Source organism: Pogona vitticeps, chromosome 10 (genome assembly GCF_051106095.1).
Source record: "Pogona vitticeps strain Pit_001003342236 chromosome 10, PviZW2.1, whole genome shotgun sequence".
NCBI lineage: Eukaryota > Metazoa > Chordata > Lepidosauria > Squamata > Agamidae > Pogona > Pogona vitticeps.
In genome coordinates, this window is record NC_135792.1 from 21,033,898 (window position 1) to 21,052,564 (window position 18,667).

At 40.3% G+C, this 18,667-nt stretch overlaps 1 protein-coding gene across 2 annotated transcripts in view; it reads right to left on the reverse strand.

Annotated features, from left to right (window-relative positions):
- ADAMTS18 (ADAM metallopeptidase with thrombospondin type 1 motif 18) overlaps nt 1–18,667 on the reverse strand; it is a 121,053-nt gene that overhangs the window by 33,622 nt on the left and 68,764 nt on the right. For both annotated transcript variants that reach the window (XM_072980461.2, XM_020815279.3), the window contains 5 exons: nt 17,831–17,979; nt 13,556–13,728; nt 11,438–11,568; nt 9,785–9,908; nt 5,899–6,143 (listed from right to left, as the gene is read on the reverse strand). In XM_072980461.2, coding sequence (XP_072836562.2) covers nt 5,899–6,143; nt 9,785–9,908; nt 11,438–11,568; nt 13,556–13,728; nt 17,831–17,979 — 822 coding nt within the window. The remainder of the gene's footprint in view (nt 1–5,898; nt 6,144–9,784; nt 9,909–11,437; nt 11,569–13,555; nt 13,729–17,830; nt 17,980–18,667) is intronic.

Sequence of the window (18,667 nt, forward strand, 5' to 3'; positions counted from 1 at the left end):
TGAAGAGGCACAGATTTCACCTTGGATTCAGATTCTGCATACAGGTACTTAGGCAAAGGTTCTGTGTCATAAATGCGGATATGTATATTTCATTTATTGACAGCCTTTGACAAAGTCTAACATGAGTTTACTTAATTGTTGATAAGCAAACATGCAAGAGATATCCATAAAATTAGTAACCTGTAGTGAATGGCCCAAAAAAAATCCGCTAAAAATTGAAGACCACATGACAGAGGGCATGCCAAAATGGAAAGTACAATAATGACGCATACTGTATACTCTTGCTACTGCTATTTGGGATACAATTTTTTAAAAAACGAAGCCCCCATTGGTTTAAATGACATACCTATGATTGGAGAAATGGTCAAAAATATCTGATTTTTAGATTACTAGCTGACAGTTACAGCAGTTGAGAGATGTGAAAGAATATTCAGGAATGGAACTGGGAATTGATTCATTGGTAAGATTCTTGCCTGGAAAAAATGTATATAATGATGTGTGAGAGAGTGAAATAGAGATTTCAGTTAATTATAAGTTAGCTGGATTCAATAAGAACTATGTGTTAGGGTTAATGCTATTAGTTAGAGGTGAACAACAGCTGTTTTTTGAAGAAGCTGAAAATAACAGCCTGGTCTTGTTGAAACCTGTGTCAAAACAAGTATCCTTTTATCAATATATATAAAGGACTGAAAGTGTTTAAATCCACAAAAGGTAAAGTAAAACCTTATGGATGTATGATAAAGAACATGACAGCTTGAACACTGCTCATAGAGTTTGTTTTTACCTGTTAACTGAACCTTCTTGCTCCATTGTGTGTTTGTTCTTAAAATAAACTTCTCTTTTGATTTACAAATCCTATTTATTATTTCTGAGGACAACAGTCACAAGACAATATATCCACATGTACTGCTTGACAGTGCCAAGCCTCACAGTTAATGTAGTGTTACCAAAATAACTATGGCTGTGTATTTCACAATAAGCATTCACACCTCTTTTAAGAGGACAGAGTAAAGTCATCTGTTAGCTTTGGCAGTAGGGTTTTTTTTGTATCAGTTATATGCCCCCTTTTCCCTGGTGAGAGGACCCAATGTAGGTCACAATATTAAAACCACAATAAATGACAAATCAAAAAGCAATTACACTGTAATAATTAAAATCCAGTATATGAAAACATGTTAAACTTTTTAAAAAGCAATTTACAAAAGTAAAGCCCAGCAACCAGAGACTCAGTTATTAAAAATTTGCCGGAAGAGATGGGTATTCAACTGGATATAATGAAGGTATGTGTCAAGGTAGCGAAATCAAGACATCTCAAGGAACGGGCAGAGCTGGTGCATCAGTTTTAGCTGTGCAGATGCACTCTGGGCCACCAACAATAGCTGGACATCCAGGCTCAGGGATGAATCCAGGAATACACCCAAGTTGCAGACCTGAGGTTTCAAGGGCAGTGAAACAGTATCCAGTACAAGTTGCATTCCTATTCCTTTATCGGTGTTCGAACACCAGTGTAAAATGGGACACTGGCTATTTGCCAGGTGAGAAGGACAATCCAGGAGAAGAAATACCTATTCACAGGTTAAACAGCAGCCCCAAATTTACCAAAGGGAGGTGGTGGTTGTTTGGATAGTGGTGCACATGGCTCAGAAGTTCTTCCTAACATTTAGTCAAAATCTCCTTTCTTGTACAGTCGTGCCCTGCTTTACGATTGCCCCGCATTACAACGAAACCACATTATGACAATGTTTTTGTAATCGCTTTTCCAATCGCAAAACAATGGTCTGAATAGGGGTTTTTTGCTTTGCGATGATCGGTTCCCTGCTTCAGGAACCGATTCTTCGCAAAATAACTATTTACCTACAGCTGATCAGCAGTTTCAAAATGGCCACCGGGTAAATAAAATGGCTCCCCGTTGTTTTCTGGGACGGATTCCTCGCTGCACAGACACCGAAAATGGCCACCCTATGGAAGATCTTTGCTGGACAGTGAGTTTCCAGCCCATTGAAACACATTGAAGGGGTTTCAATGCGTTTCAATGGGCTTTTTATTTTCGTATTACGACATTTTCGTTCTACAGCGATTTCGCTGGAACGAATTAACATCGCAATGTGAGGCACCACTGTAATCTGAATCTATTCATTTGCTGCTGCAGAAAATATGTTTGCTTCTTGGACTAGGTATTATTTGTTATGGGGCACAGAAGTTAGAGGATAGAAGGTCTTTGCACAATGATTAGGGGGCATGTTCTGAGAAATGAGATTCAGATGTCTCATGCTGGATTGTGTGAAGAACAGTGATTTTGGTTTGTCCATACAAAAGTGTTTCTGGACTTCAACCCATTGAGGGTTGAATGCCTTGGATTTTCTAGAAAGCATTTTAAAAGCAGTCTTTAAATGACATGAACATGTTGAGCGCACATAATCCTACCAAGGCATGGATGAGCAAATGTACCTTTGAAAAATCCTCCTATGATCTCATTCCTGCCTTAGCTGGCTTATATTTGTCATGGTATGTATTTTTCACTCTCTTTTCAGTAAACATCATGTGCTCAAATACAGCCGTTTAAGGATGCATCTCATCTAATCTCTTTTACTTAAGTGGAACCCTTTTATCCCTTACATTGAATTTACATCTGTATCTCATAAGCAGGGCTTTGCTTGGTCCAACACACCCTCTTTAGGAGAAATCAGAGTGAATTTATCATCTGGTAGCAAATAATAAAAGTAAAGCTTTCAAACGCCAAGCTGGCTTTCACCCAGCAGCCACTAAATTATCAGCAAAGTCCTTCCACCTGGTTGATTCCTCCATTTTTTGCATTTAAAAAAGGTCGGGGAAATGATTTATCAATTTAATTAGCCACCTTTTCCTGCTTTGAAGAGAAGTTCCTTCTGCTTCTTTGGAGTGATTGTCCATCTTTTACCTGTTGCAGTGGAGATAAACACCTCTTAGTTTTATGGGGACTTTCTAATTCTTCTGTTCTGTTTCAGACAGCGTTAGAATAAAAACATGAAGTTGGAAGGGGCCTATAAAGGCCATCACATCCAACTCCCTGTTTAATGCAGAATACAAATCAAAGGATGTTTGTCAAAGGCTGTATTATTCCCATCAATTCTCAAACAGATTGCAGTCTTAGAAAGCTAAATAAAAACCCAGCCACCTCCCAAATGATTTTGGCAGCAATATTTGAACAACAAAAACCAACCAACCTCAATGTTCTCCCTGTGGCTATTTAAATCATGTGTGATAAGTAAACCTGGTTGGCTTGTTTTATTCAGAGTTGCTCTTCCTAGCTATTTTGTTCTGTTCCAACTGGTTTGGGGACATTAGAGAGCTAACAAAGGAGTAATATGTGATTTGATTTCTAAATTTTTTTTAAGTGGGTCCATTATATCCTGACAGTTTGGGCATCATCTTTACTATAAAGCGCCCATTCTGGTCCATTCCATTCCAGCTTTTACCTGTTCCCTTGTATTTCATTGCCCTTGACACTATTTTGATATTGGAATTTATTGTGTTTTTTAGCTGAATCAATTTTTAAAACATATAAACACCTTGAAACCTGCAAGCAGGGAATGCAGGAGATAGAACGCAGGGTTAGGGCAACTTAGAGCAGATCCTAGAGACAACAAATCATCCTCTAGACATCTAGAGCTTGCCCATCCAGTATTACGCTGACACTAAAGAGTATTTTCCAGCAGGGATGTGCAGAGGGAAAAGTCCAGTCTTTCATTTCAGAAGGCTCCTTTTTCTTGGTTTTGAGTCCTTTCAGGCATAAACTTGTCTGGTAAACCCGAAAGTGCCCAAATCATTTGGGTTCTTTTGCTTCTTTGTTCTCATTCCGGTTTATTTATTTATTTATTTATTTATTTATTTATTTATTTATTTATTTATTTATTTATTTATTTATTTATTTATTTATTTATTTATTCGATTTATATCCCGCCCACCTGGTATATTCTACCACTCTGTTTCCAGTGCTAGACCCAATGAAGCCCCACAGAACACTCAAAATCAGATCCCACAAACAAGACAACAAACATCCATTTCAAAAGTGGGCGCCAACAATGGTACATGAGAAAGAGGGGGGAAAAACACATCCACAGACCTACAAACAATACTTTTAAATTCATATTTATCACCACATTGCTTCCTTCATCAATTCGTCAGCCAGCAACCTTACAGGTCAGAAAGAGAAATCACCACTGCCGTCATCATCAAACTAAAAGACACGTACACCCGCTAAGGTCAATATTATCAAACCTTCCCAACCCACAACCTCAAACTATGGGAAACTGGAGAGACAGATCTGTCTTCTGTCACTTTGGTGACTTCTGTTCAGCAGTGTTGGGAAAAGTCAGGCACTCCAGACAACAGTAAAGGAAATGAGAAATCCCTACAAATCTTACTTCACAAACAGATGGGGGGTAGGCATGGGAGAAAAAAAAAGTAGTATGAGTCCAATGTCGATTGCCCCTTCAATTGACTTTCTAATGCCTTGATTTCTCTAAGCTCCAGTTCAAGCAATGATGCACCTGCACTAAAGTCTTTTCTGTCAAAATCCATCACTACCCTGCATTTCTTTGAACAAGTTCTGCAGATTTAAACCAGATGGCCTTAAACGACCTATACCGGAATCCCAACAAAACGTTTCAGTGTTAAGCTAATTAGTACCTAACAAAATGTTTAAGTCTTGAGCTAACCAATTGTAAACTAGATTTATGATTTTTTTTTAAAAGCCTCCTGCCTGTCTTCATTTAAGACGACACAATGATATTACTAAAACCATATGCTAAAAGCTGGGATTAGTTTACAGTTCCAGATGATCATCATCCTATCACATGCTTTGGCCTTTTTTCCTCTTCTCTCCTCTTGCCAGAATCTGCCTCTTTTGCAGAGTTATATTCAGAATTAACTACCGTGATTCTGTGCTTTTGTTATATCATTTTTCACTGGCTTCTGTAAACTCTCACTTAGTTTGCTATACATAATAGCCTGAATCCTACTGTTTTAATTTGTTAATGGCCCAATAAAGGCATCACCTATTCCTGCATTTGTATTGTCTTGAGGATCATATGGCCTTGTCTTGATTTTTTTCTGAGCTTTGTAAGATACCGCCGGTCAAGGCACCTGAAGACGAGCATGAGTTCATGGACTTTTAAGACCAGACAAGCAGAACTGCATGCCGAGGAAAGCATCCACCAGGTAAAACTATTGATTTGGCTTTATTTTGGCTAAAATTGGCTTTTCCTGGTGGTTTTACTCAATTTTTAATCCCAATTCAGATGAAGCCTGTCCATGCTTCTTTCACCCTGCTGATTTTCTCTAGCCCAACAGAAATTCTTTGGATATTTCCATACAGGATCCCTGAGAATGTCAAAACCATCATGCTGTGATCCATTATATGAGCAGTCCCATTGGATCCAAGCCATCTTATGCCAGATCCCCCCTGCCAGGAATACCCTTTCTCCTTTCAGTTTTGCTGCAATCCTGAGTGTATCTGAAGTTAAAGAAAAAAGATTTTTCCCGCAGCAATCTATTGTTGTAAGGTGGGTCCCTTCTGCAGTGTTTTGGCCTTGACTGGGTAAATAAGACCCATTAGTTTTACAAATAAACTGTTCCTGGTGGAACTGACTACTTCTAGGATTGGTTTATTGGTATGAATTAATACAGCTGCCTGCAGGTTTGGATTCTCCATTATGATGTGGCTCTAGGGACTTCTCTGATTAGTACCTACACTTAAATTTACCATTCCACCATGGAGCATCGCTTTCCAATCAATCCCACACAGGGTCATAAGTCACTGCTCTTCTGTACATTTACTCTGTGGCACAGATGTTTCAGTGAGCAATAGCAATGTGAATTCTGAAACAGCAAGAATAAAATGGGGAGAAGGAAGCTTACTTCAAAGACGAGTGTCTCATTTGTTGGTCCAGCTGCAGAGATCCTTTCCAGATGGTTAAAAGAACGTTGATAGTCAAACACTGTCCCAGCAAAATAGAATTTCCCAGGCCAATCGATGGTCCAGTCTTTTGTTAGGTAATATTTCTTGCTCAAGTTCCGCACTGCAAGGTAGCTGGTGGACATCTGCAGTTCTTGGATTTCAATACTATGAGCTCCTGCTGGAATCGTCACAATGTGGTAATAATCTGAAAGGAGCCCAAAAATAAAGTGTGGTATTTCATTCCAGTTGTAATTTGAGTGGCTTCTTTTCATAATAGTGACACAGCCCGAGGGTTTATCTATTGTGAATATTTATAACGATAATCCCAAATTACAACATTATCCTTTGTTGCCCTGGTAAATAGTTCCAAAATTTGAAGAGAAATTCAGCAGAACAGAATGTTTCAAGCGACATGATCATCTTTTGAATTATGGCAAAAGCAAAGCCTGAACCAGGGCGTTCTTGAACAGAGTTCAGTCTCTCAACCGCTTTGCTGAAGTCTGTTGTGGTAACATGTCTCAAGATGTAGAGATGGGAAAACTACTTGAAAAGATTACTTGTCCTTGATGCCACAGTCAGCAGGTCAAGACTGCCCCTCAAAAACTGCTATCCTCCGAGTGAGGTCGAGACAAAAAGTTGAAATAGTGGAATCACCAAAGATATTGCAATAACTGCTTTTCCTGCTTGCCCTCCCAGGTCCCAAAATGAAGACGCGAGACAGTGATATGGATTAAATACAGGCCACACTTTATTAAATCAATTCTGATTATAGATATCATTGTCCTCATAAAATGAGGGGCCCTGCGGCAGTGCGGAGAACTAAATTCAGGGCGAGTCTCAGGCCCCAGGTTCCAGTAGTCTTGACAACAGCAGGAACCCGGGCAGCCTCTATTAAATACCCCAGACCTCAAGCCATCTATATTTGATGACTGTCGGTCCGAAAGTGGCCCAGCACATCTCCCGCCGCCGGCCCTGTAATCTCATGATCCACAGAGCCGGGAGGTCGGATGCGCTGTTGGCTTAGCATAATTATCAAAGGGACACAGCAAGACAACCAGTTTTTTTCCCGCACTACCCGCCAGTGTGACCAAGAATAACCACTAATCAAATGCCAACAACCCTTCTCCAGGGTGGGATAGGCGAAAAATCCCTCTATCCAATAGCCAATCAGGATAAAGGTCAAAAATTCCTATCCGGCCCCATAAAGACAACCAAAATCACACTAGAAAGAGGGCAGGCGAGTGGGTGCCCAAACAAGAAAGAGGACCCGCCAGGGGTGCCCATTCCTTTAAATAATTGCTCACCCCCTCCTTCTTTACACATGACCAGAGCTTGCCTCACGTCCTCCGGATCCGAGGAGGGCAAACCCGATCCTGCAGTTCAAGGACGTTGAAACGTCCTTCGTGCAGCCGGAACCTTGTGAAGCTAAGCACACACAGAGGAAGTACAGGAGGACTGTCTGATAGATCAAAAGGATGTGACCAACCCACTAAATGCCTGACGTTTGTAGAAGTCCATGAAAGAAGGATGTGGAAGTCCATGAACAAGATTGCTTGCCATTCCTACATTTTTTTTCTGCAATGCCCACAATTTGTATAGGTATCATTCTCACAAACGTGGTGATTCTTGTTGAGGGTAGCAGAAATTCTTTGTACCAATTCACAGGCAAGGAGAAACATACAGTGTTTTTGGAGTTTGTGCATGAAAAGAAGTCAAGGGATTACTTACATGAGTTCTGCTATGTTTCCCACTCACAAATACACAGATACTATATGACCAAACACATGTCTCCAACTGCTGAATCCTAAATTTATTATTATTTTAATCTGTGCAAACAGAAGCACTATGTAGGCTATAGTGCTAAGTGAATATAACGTGTACCCTTATGCAGCATTGCCCTTCGGAAATATTCCTGCAGATACAGTTACATAGACATAGTTCAAGAGAAGGACCAAAATAATACCTAACTTCTGTTAGTTCACTTATAACTGCTTGCAGGGATGAGGACTCGTGACTCGCAACTAGAGATGGACACGAATTTTTAAAAAAACCACAAATCACCAAGTTTGTTCAAAAACTGCTAATTTGTCAATTTGTATTCAATGCCCCCAATGAATATGTATCAATGAATTTTTGGCAATTTTGACCCATTGATTCATTTGGTTATAAAATGCCATCCTAGACACCAAGAGACACCAAAATTGCAGGGATATTTCACCTGACTTTCCTCTACAATCCCTCTAAGTTTGGTGAAGATTGAATTTCTGATACACCCACAAATAACACTCCTTGCATAGTTCATCCAGGCACGTAGAGACACCAAATTCCAGAGAAGTTTCTACTGATGCTCCTCCACAATCCGTCCAAGTTTGGTGAAGACTAGGTTCCCCCAAGCCAGCTGCTAAAGGGCACTTTCTCCTGGGGGGGACCCATTTTGTGGATGGACAACTTGGATACCCAAAACCCAATCTTCACCAAACCTGTAGGAATTGCAGAGAAGAGGCAGTTGAAGCTTCTCTGTAATTTTGGTGTCTCTAGGTGCCTAGGGGGAGCTTTCCTGGGGGCACCCTCCTTGTGGGTGACTAACTCAGACATCCGAAACCCAAACTTCACCAAACATGCAGGGCTTGTGGAGGAGAGTCAGGGGAAGGTGGTATCTCTAGGTGCTTGGCAAAGAGTTTTATAGTATTTTAAAATAAAAAATAAAAAACCATGCATTTGTAATTCTTGATTTGTTGACTTTGGTGAATCATGTATCAAAATGAATCACTATTTTTCTGATTCGTGCCCATCTCTACTCGTGACTCACAATCAAGTCTGACTTAAGTCTCACCTGACTTGGACTTTTTTTAAAAAAGACTCTGACTTGACTTGCAACTTGGACCCATTTTTCTGAGCCGGAAGTCAGCGGGGACCTCAACAGGAGGGTCTGCTACCTCCCAAGCCATGTCTCTTTTCTGTGTCAGAGCCTTTCACATTCATTAGATAGATTTTTATGGAAACAACTCAATAAGGCAAACTACACAGATTTTTGTTTGTTTGCTTGCATGTTTTAAAACAAAAACCTTCTATGTTTTCTGTGTGCGTGGTCTGTTCTCAAATGGGAGGGCCGCCAGTTTTGTGTCGGGACATATTGTGCAAATTGTACAGAAACTGATAGAAAAAAAATAACTCCTTATATTGTTCTTGTTCTGCAATGGAGGAATCTCAAGAAGCTTAAATGTTCCACATCAAAGTGGCTCATTGTATCAAGACAGCCTAAATTGATGACAGTGATTATTTTAGTTAGTGCTTTTTACATTTCTGGTCCAGATCCTTTAACACATGGAGTTAGTCTGTGTATTCAGTTGCCAGTTGCCAGATATACATCAGTGCAAACACACATGTGAAAACTGGCTCTTTTGGATGATCCCATGTTTGTACTACAGTATTCCTTTTCTGAATGTGGAAAGTCAGGAAGAATTGGTAGCCTATGATTATATCAATTAGTGCTGCTGGTTACTATATCCTCTTTTGCTGATGTTTTATTCTTTCTTCCTAACTATTCTATCTTCTGATTTTAGTGTAAACCAGGTCAGTAGAGAAAAAATGTGTTCTTTTATTGTCAGAGTCCTTGGAGGGTCCTTTATCATCCATAAAAATGATTTTTATCTCTCAATTTCTTTAGAACCGAAGAAAATGAGATAAAAATACGAAACAATATACAATTCCTATATGCACCTCTAATCTTTATCTCCATTTTCAACATCTGGAATCATGAAGTACAAGCAGTTATATTGAAAGAAGAGATTTTGGAGGGGGAAAAAAAACTGACTTATGTGCCACAAGAAATGTGTTTTCCCTTACCATTAGTTTTATGCTGTGTCAAATAACGGCCCGAGAAGAACGTACATGTAGAATTATCTCCTTTACAGATTCCGCAAGAATCCAGAACAGCTTTGGATCCAAGTTGATGGTCACATCCAACTGGCTGCAATAAAGAAAGCCAATGTCAATGTCTAAAAGGGAACACAGTATTCTCCTTTCTTCGCAGGGAAGGTCAGCTGTATGTCATTGCTGTTTTTCCTTTTAAAATGACACTATGAACATGGATGGAAGAGAAATAATTTGCCCAATATTTTAATGCAAGCATACTTAACATTATACTTTTGAACAAATAAGCATATAGAACTACTATTACCGAAATTCACACTTCTGCAGATTTTGTAATAAATTTGCTCAATCAAAAAGTTAAAGCAAAGTGTGCTGCTTATATAAGACCCCATGGTGCTTATAGCACTCTCTGGGAGTTTTACAAGTTAATTATACTCATTTCAGCAACCTCCAGAAGGATAGAACCATTGGTTTTCCTATACATGTCCATCTTTATCCATGATGAAATGAATATACAGTGGTGCCACGCTTAACGAGAATAATCCATTCCAGCGAAATCACTGTAGAGCGAAATCCTCGTTAAGCTATCAAACCTAGATCTACCCGTGTCACTCGCGCGAGCCAGGAGATAAGGCTGAGGAGCCTAACGCTGAGAGAGGCCCGAAAGGAAAAGACCAGAAACCGGGCCTTCTCGGCGGTGGCTCCTCGCCTTTGGAACAACTTGCCCCCTGAGATTCGCGCGGCTCCCTCCCTGGGCATTTTTAAGAAACAACTAAAAACATTGATGTATAGGCGGGCCTTCCCAACAGAAAACCCTTGACGATCTTTTTTCTTATTCTGTTCTTTATTTTTATTTTTTTTATTTACGTTTCTGCTGTAAAGTTTTAAAATTACATTGTTGTTTTTACTGTAAGCCGCCTAGAGTGGTCTAATATGATCAGATAGGTGGGATAGAAATAAAATAAATAAATAAAAATAAATAAATAAGCGAAATAAAAAATCCCATTGAAACGCATTGAAAACCCGTTCAATGCATTCCAGTGGGCTGAAAAACTCACCGTCCAGCGAAGATCCTCCTTAGGGGTGGCCATTTTTGGTGCCTGTAAAGGGAGGAATCCGTCCAAAAACACAGCGGGTAGCCATTTTACACAGCGGGCGGCCATTTTGAAGCCGCCGATCAGCTGTTTTAAAAACGTCATAATGCGAAGAATCGGATCCCAAAGCAGGGAACCGATCATCGCAAAGCAGATTTTGCCTATTAAAACATTGTTTTGTGATTGCAAAAGCGATCGCAAAACAGTCATCGTATGGCGGTTTTCTTTTTTAATAAGGCAATCGTTAAGTGAGGCACCACTGTAACACTGGAAAAATGAGAAACCAGGAGAAGTGAAAGTTGACCGATCTGTCTATTCTGCTTGTCAAGTAGCCCAATCCTGGCCCAGTCCATTGATCTATCCAGCTTAGCAGAAGCTCTTTCTCCTCTGTGGTGAGCATCTCTCCCAGCCCTGCACTTTGAGATCCTTTAACTATAAAGGGCAAAGGTTAAACCTGGGACCTTCTTCATGAAAAACATGCCCTTCACCATGGAGCCAAAAACCTTTGCTTTGGAGGGAATGTTTAGCTTACTTCACAAACTCCATCGATGCACACATCATCTCTATATGGGGAGCAGAGGGTTCCGTCTTTCACTCGGTTGGACATGGCAAAGAAAAAGTCAAAATCTTCAGCAGTGCAGTAAAGCTTGCATCGGTCTTCCTCTGGGGGAAAAAAACATGAAAAGTATGGGACCAGTTTTGGACAGACAGAGTGTGTGTGTGCGCGCGCATGCCATTGATATTCCATCTTGGAGACTGTGGGCAGCACAGAGGATTAAAAGTCAAAGGGGCGGGAAGGAATACATTTTAAAGATAACCATACTGTTCCTGAACAGACTGAGAAATGGAAATGCTTAAAATAACTTATCTGTTTTACAGTTTATTTCTGGATATAAATCAAAGTGCTGGTTTTGATCACTAAGGTCCTAGATTGAGATTAATGTAAGGTTCTTATAAAACTACTTTCTCCCACAGAAGAATGGCTATTAATATAATCCTCTGTCTTGGCGTGTGCTAGACAGGGTTGTCAGGTCAGTGCTCTTCCTAACAATAGCAGCAGTTGCTGCTAGAGAGGGAGTGAACGTGCAGGCTTTAATGAAATCTCACACATTAAAATTAAGCTTTGCCCTCCTCCAATGCTACTCACCCTGAGATTTCCCTCCCCGTCTGGAAACTGAATAAAGCAGAGCAATTTCCTGAAAGTTTATTCAGCATCCAAGGACCTTACGTGCAATTGTCCAACAAGGTGATCCATATAATGGCTACATTGCTACGGTGGCACCTTAATTGTGGAAAGTATTTCCATGAAATGCAATAATAAGTCAAGAGATGGGGACAAATTTTTTAAAAATGGCAATTCGTTTTGATCCGTTATTTGTCAACGAATACGGATATACGAATATTCGTTGACGAATCGACAAATCGATCTGTTGATTCATCTGCACTTTAAACCGCTATAACACTGGCCCCCAATGTCCTAGAGGCACCATATTTGCAGGGAAGCATCCTCAGACACTTTTATACAACTCCTGAAAGTTTGGTGAACATTGGATCATGAACCTCTGAGTTATATAGTCACAAAGAGGACCCCCCCAGGAAAGCTCCCCCCAGGTATTTAAGGCAGGCTAAGGGAATCCAGGCTGCCCTTTGCAAAGATGGCAGCTGCACAACTTTTCCTTCAGTAATTTGATTTCAAAATGGAAATAATGTATTTGCCTTGCTCTTCATGAAAGATATTTCACCATGCTCTTCCTGTTTATTATTAAATATGATTTGATCCTTCCACCCTTCTCCCCCTCCAAAATGCCTAACTCTGCTGGGTAGACCTCCTGACTCAATTGCAGGTAAATCAGCATAATATATAAAGCCTACGGATTTACTAAGGCTACTTTAGATAGAACCGCCACAGAGCTTTTAGGCTGAAAACCCTCCAGGTAATTAGCAACGTACGTAACTCAAAGCCCAATACAAAACAGACATGAAGAAGAGAAACTGGTAAGATAAAATAAATAAAACAAATGTTAAAAGTGCCTATCTTCTAAGGCTGGACAAAAAGATGGATTTTTAGCCATGGTGGTACCTATTCATCTCCTCACAATATTTACATTATTTATTGAGCATGTGCATGGTCAAATAAGGATTCAATTTACCCATGTGATTCTTAAGTATTTTCTTACTTTTCTATCACTTAAGGTTCCCCTTGACATTTAGTCCGGTCGTGTCCAACTCTAGGGCACGGTGCTCATCCCCCATCTCCAAGCCATATAGCCAGCATTTGTGCAAAGACAGTTTCTGTGGTCATGTGGCCAGCACAACTAGACACGGAATGCCGTGACCTTCCCACTGAGGTGGTACCTATTTATCTACTTGCATTTACATGTTTTCGAACTGCTAGGTTGGCAGGAGCTGGGACAAGCGATGGGAGTTCCCTCCGTCATGTGGATTTGATCTTACGACTGCTGGTCTTCTGATTTTGCAGCACAGAGGCTTCTGTGGTTTAACCCATAGCACCACCACATCCCCTAAATAATATTTTACTTTGACTTTTTAAAATCCTCTATAAACGAGTTTGCAAGTCTGTTAAGCAACACTTCAATAAGCTATATAAAATGTACAAGAAAATTAGCTGCTGGTGGTGGGATCAAGTTACCTTCTACTTTTGTGTAGGGTTTCCATTTGTAGTACCATCCCCGGAAAGGTTTGCTGTTATATTCCGCACATTGCTGGGCACGGAAGTCGGGGCCATTTGATAGGCATGGCTGAATGTTGCAGAGCTGGTAAATGCGACTGGAGCCCAGGCAGAACTTGCCTCCATACTGAGGCCTACAAAGAAAACCGAAAATTGCTTTTCCATAAATGAACACAGTGAAAGACTGAAAGCGTTTGTGTCAAAGGCGCTCTAGAACATCTGTGAACTTGAAGTAACAGCAGAAAAATGGCCAGCCATGATGTGGATCAATCAAAAAGCACTTCTTTATCATGCATATATGTTGGCCTAGTTTAACTTTCCTTCCATTATCAAGATCTTAACAATGCTGAATACATGCAGACACAGGAATGTATGCATAAAGTCTCAGTTTCCTAACCCAGTTTCAACCGACTGGCCAAAATCTTGTTGGGATTTTGCACGGCTAGAAGAAAAATTACTTAGGTTGTTGTGGTTCATTGCAGCTAATAGTCAAAGATCTTGATGTGTGCTGGGTGCACATTGCATGCAAAACAAGGAGTGCAATGACTGATAGCCATGAAAATGTATCAGCTAGCCATCAGTTAAGTTGTGCCTTTCCTTCTCCATGCATGCAAAATCCTAACAGGATTTTGGCCTTAACAAAAAACAAGACCTAAAAGCAGCCAGCATGTCGTCTCAGTTCCTTTTGAGAGGTGGTGCTGAGGGATGGGAAATGCATAGATTGTTTCCCACCTTAAAGCAATTCTGAGTTCCAACAGTGATATTGTTTAGATCATGGATGCCATGGAGGTGAAGAAGGGTCAACTCTGACCTTTGTCCTGATCAAATCTGGTTGCTCACACAGCTGTTTTTCAGGTAAAAAATAAACATGGATTCTGCACATTTCATACCTTCTGATGTGTGGCACAGAACATTGTTAAACCAAAGGAGCAGCTCAAAGAGGCCAAAGATATTTTGACATCACTAGCCAGTGGCCTTCTATGAATCATACAATCATTGGTTTCTGACTCTCTCAGAGGTTTGACTGCAGGATGAATTTATAGACCAAACGTTACAAATTTTTTCCAGCTTTTTTTCAGCAAACGTCATCACCCATCCAAGCATGTCTCCTAAATATACATATGTCATGTAATAATCTCCAAGCAAAGCTTTGTTAGGACTCATCTAGGACCTACTACATTGTACAAAATCACCCGGTTACATCATGGTTAGCGGGCGGGCGGATGTATTCAAACTAATATACAGTGTTTACACAATGATGTCTAAATCCCTCCATGATTAGTTATCCACCAGGCTCTTAGTCCATGACATTCACTTGTGTTCATCCCTTAATATAGTGTTCAATCCAATCCACAAGTAGTATTTGCTAAGATTTGTAACACAGAAATCCAGGTGCAGTTTAATACAATTGCAGAGCCCTCTGTACAGAATCAGCATTCTTATTGTCATATATTTACAAAACAAGCTGGTACATCTTCTCATGTTTACCATGCATTGAAGACTACGATACTGATTGAAACAAACTTCTTACCAAATGCCCTTCCTCTTACAAAGTATTTTGCAAAATAAATGCCTATTATAGGGGCAAGGGAGCACACCTTTGGTTAACATGGTCTCCTTAGGAATGGGGATCTTGGACTGTGGGAAAGTCACCCACACCCACATCTAGACTAGATGGGCATTTAGTGTGAACCACTTGAACATAGTTTTTCTTACATCCTTGTGGACGTAAGACTTTTAAAAACACATTTCTTCAAAGCAAACATAATTAAGACCAGGCCATTAAAGCTCTCTATATTTTCTATATAAAAGAAAAGGTTTACTGAATTCCATTCTCCTTCCATCTTTCCAGTATTAAATTAATTATCGTTATATTTTTGCACTCAGATTTCATTTTTAACTGTTATGATCACTCGTCAAGCAAAACCATACAAGAAATAGAAGAAGTACATATGTTGAAACAATTGTGTAGCTTGGTTAGTTTCTTAAAGTATATGGACATCTACAATTGCATTCTGATGTTTGAGAGAACAATGCGCTATTATGAAGCAGGTAAGGCTGAGCCCCACAGATATGAGTAACTATGACCTTACGTCTCCTGGGCACTCTTCATGTTCTTTACAGCCAAGCCATTAAATTATGTAATCTATTTCTTTCTCAGGAAAAAAAAAATCTAGATTGTAAAATGTTGTGATGTATGAAAAACAGATCCATGAATATATTCTGCAGCAGCTTGTACAAACATAATGATTTTAGCAAATCTGCATAGCCTGGTTGTACTGTGAATGACCTCCAAAGGTGTTGGGTGTTATAAGGATATGTCTACCGCTGAGAAATAGTCAGAATGCGTAACCAAATTTCTTATAAGCGCAACACATTCCAATTGGATTGGACATTCTTATTATAGAATGGCTGTTTATGCCCAGCAGAAGATCGTAATTGTATCATTTGACATGAGACAGTAAAGGGAAATAGTGGGTTTGGACAATGCATTTCTTCTAAACTAGGAGGAGATGCATTCACCATGTGGTAAGAATCAAGTGGATCTAGGATTCTTTGATTATTTGTGATATTGAAGATACTCTTTTTCTTTCTTTCTTTCTTTCTTTCTTTCTTTCTTTCTTTCTTTCTTTCTTTCTTTCTTTCTTTCTTTCTTTCTTTCTGATTTTTGGTGACCGTTTTCAGGATTTTCTAGGTCTACAGTACTCAGAAATGATTTACAGTCATGCCCCGCTTTACGATTGCCCCGCATTATGACGAAACCACATTACAACGACGTTTTTGCGATGGTCTGAATAGGCTTTTTTTGCTTTGCAATGATCGGTTCCCTGCTTCAGGAACCGATTCTTCACAAAATGACAATTTTCCTACAGCTGATTGGCGGTTCCAAAATGGCCACCGGGTAAGTAAAATGGCTCCCCGCTGTTTTCTGGAACAGATTCCTTACAAGACAGCCACCGAAAATGGCCCCCCTATGGAGGATCTTCACTGGACAGTGAGTTTTTAGCCCACTGGAATGCATTAAACAGGTTTTAATGCGTTTCAATGGGTTTTTTATTTTTGCATTACGACGTTTTTGTTCTACAGCGATTTCGCTGGAGCACATTAGCGTCGTAATGTGAGGCACCACCGTATTATTCCCTTCTTCTGGGGGCACCCTGAGATTATGCAGCTTGCCCATGAACACAGAGAGCAATCTTCTCTACAAACTCCCAATATCTGGATCCATAACCAGAAACTTTGTCTCATGGAGTTATCCAGCCACTCAGCAGACACCACCAGATATCAGGAATCAACACAACAAGTGTCAGCAATCAGCAAGGAAAGATAAGTAACAAAAACCCTGCATAATATGCTGCCCACCTATTACAGCTGGACCATGGTTAAAATGCATTCTACAGTAATCCTCCCCACACATAGTTGACACAATGTAAGATGTGTCGTTGAACTTCAAAGAAAGTGTGCTACACACTCACGTTGGTTAGAGCTCTACTGCCAGAGGATCCCAGGGCCATTGGTTACCACGGATCTGCCAGAGAACACACAAACAAACGCCACGACAATACCAGAAGATCACTTCCAGACTAAGGAAGAAGAACTTCCTTAAAAAGGAAAACAACTTTTCTGGCATGGTAAAACAAAATGTGTGTGGCCCACCTTGTTTAAGAGGAGAATTGGGCCCCAGAATCTTCGAGAGACAGAATTCTCCATTATTTTTCAAAGAGGAGGGGCAGTGGAGAAATCTGGGGGCCACAGAACAGTCTTGAGGTGGCACATGTGGGCCTTAAGCTGCACAGTTCCAGCCCTTGGCTCACAATACTCTGCACGTTGGCTGGCCGGAACCTGAAAAAAGTGGCTGTTGTTCTGTGCTGTCAAGTCAGAACCAACGTACAGCAACCCTAATAGGATTGTCAAGATATTTAAGGAGCAGCTTTAGCAGTTCCACACCCACAATGAATGAATATATTTAAACATTTTTGATGGCTCATTTTTATTATACATTCTGTTAGACCAGTGGTTCCCAACCTTTCACCACCAGTTATGCAGGCCACGGTTACTGGGAGTTGCAGTCCAAGGACACATGGATTACCCAAGGTTGGGAGCTGTTGCATTTTTCTATTACATCAGACACATAAAATATCTCTCTCATGCCCAGTCTGAATCTGCCATTGTGCCTTTCTCATTAGGATAACAAATAATGAAAACGATAATATCTTTTCAGTATCAATGTCTTACTTTGGATTGTTGCAGTGCCTCTCTTGGTACATCACTCCGCCCCCACATGTCCTGGAGCAATCAGACCACTCAGACCATGTGGACCACTGGCCATTGACAGGTTTGGGGCCATGGTCTCCATATCTTACACACTGACCTCTTCGACACCACTGTAGGAAAGAACATGAACAAACCAATATTTCATCAGAGTTTGCCAAGATGTCTGGGTAAGAATTGAAAAGAGCCAGATGTAAGCAATTATGTACTAGAATGGAAAGGAAGATAAAGGTCAGAGGAGGTGGGAAGGGGAAAACAAACTTGATTCAAATGTCTCTTGAAACTTTGCGATGAAGAGAACAGGAGAAATGGAGTTAGTAGCAGAGATCTGAGTCATGCTTCTTTGCCCCTTTTGTATGCTTGAATTTACTTGATTCCAGCTTCATTTTCCTTGAGTACTCCCATCAGGAGTAAGAATGCATCTCCTGTCCTTGCCTATCTGTTGAGAACAGTCTACCTCCAAGATCATGAGCATCGGTCGGCATATAAAATCCGACATGCATATGCCTGAATATGCATAGGTCTATTCCTGGACATTAGCTTGGATCAGTGCTGGACTTTTGCACAAGCTAAATTAATTACAGTTTAGAGATCTGGGTGTGTTTAGCCTGGAGAAGACTGACAGGTAGTATGATCGCTATCTTCAAATATTGGAAGGCCTGTCACATGGCAGATGGAGAAAGTCTGTTTTCTGCAGCTCCGGAGGGAAGCTACAGAATGGATTTTAATTATAAGAAATTAGATTGTGCCTAAACATTAGGAAGACTTCCCTTCCAAGAAGTGATGTTGGGCAATGGAATG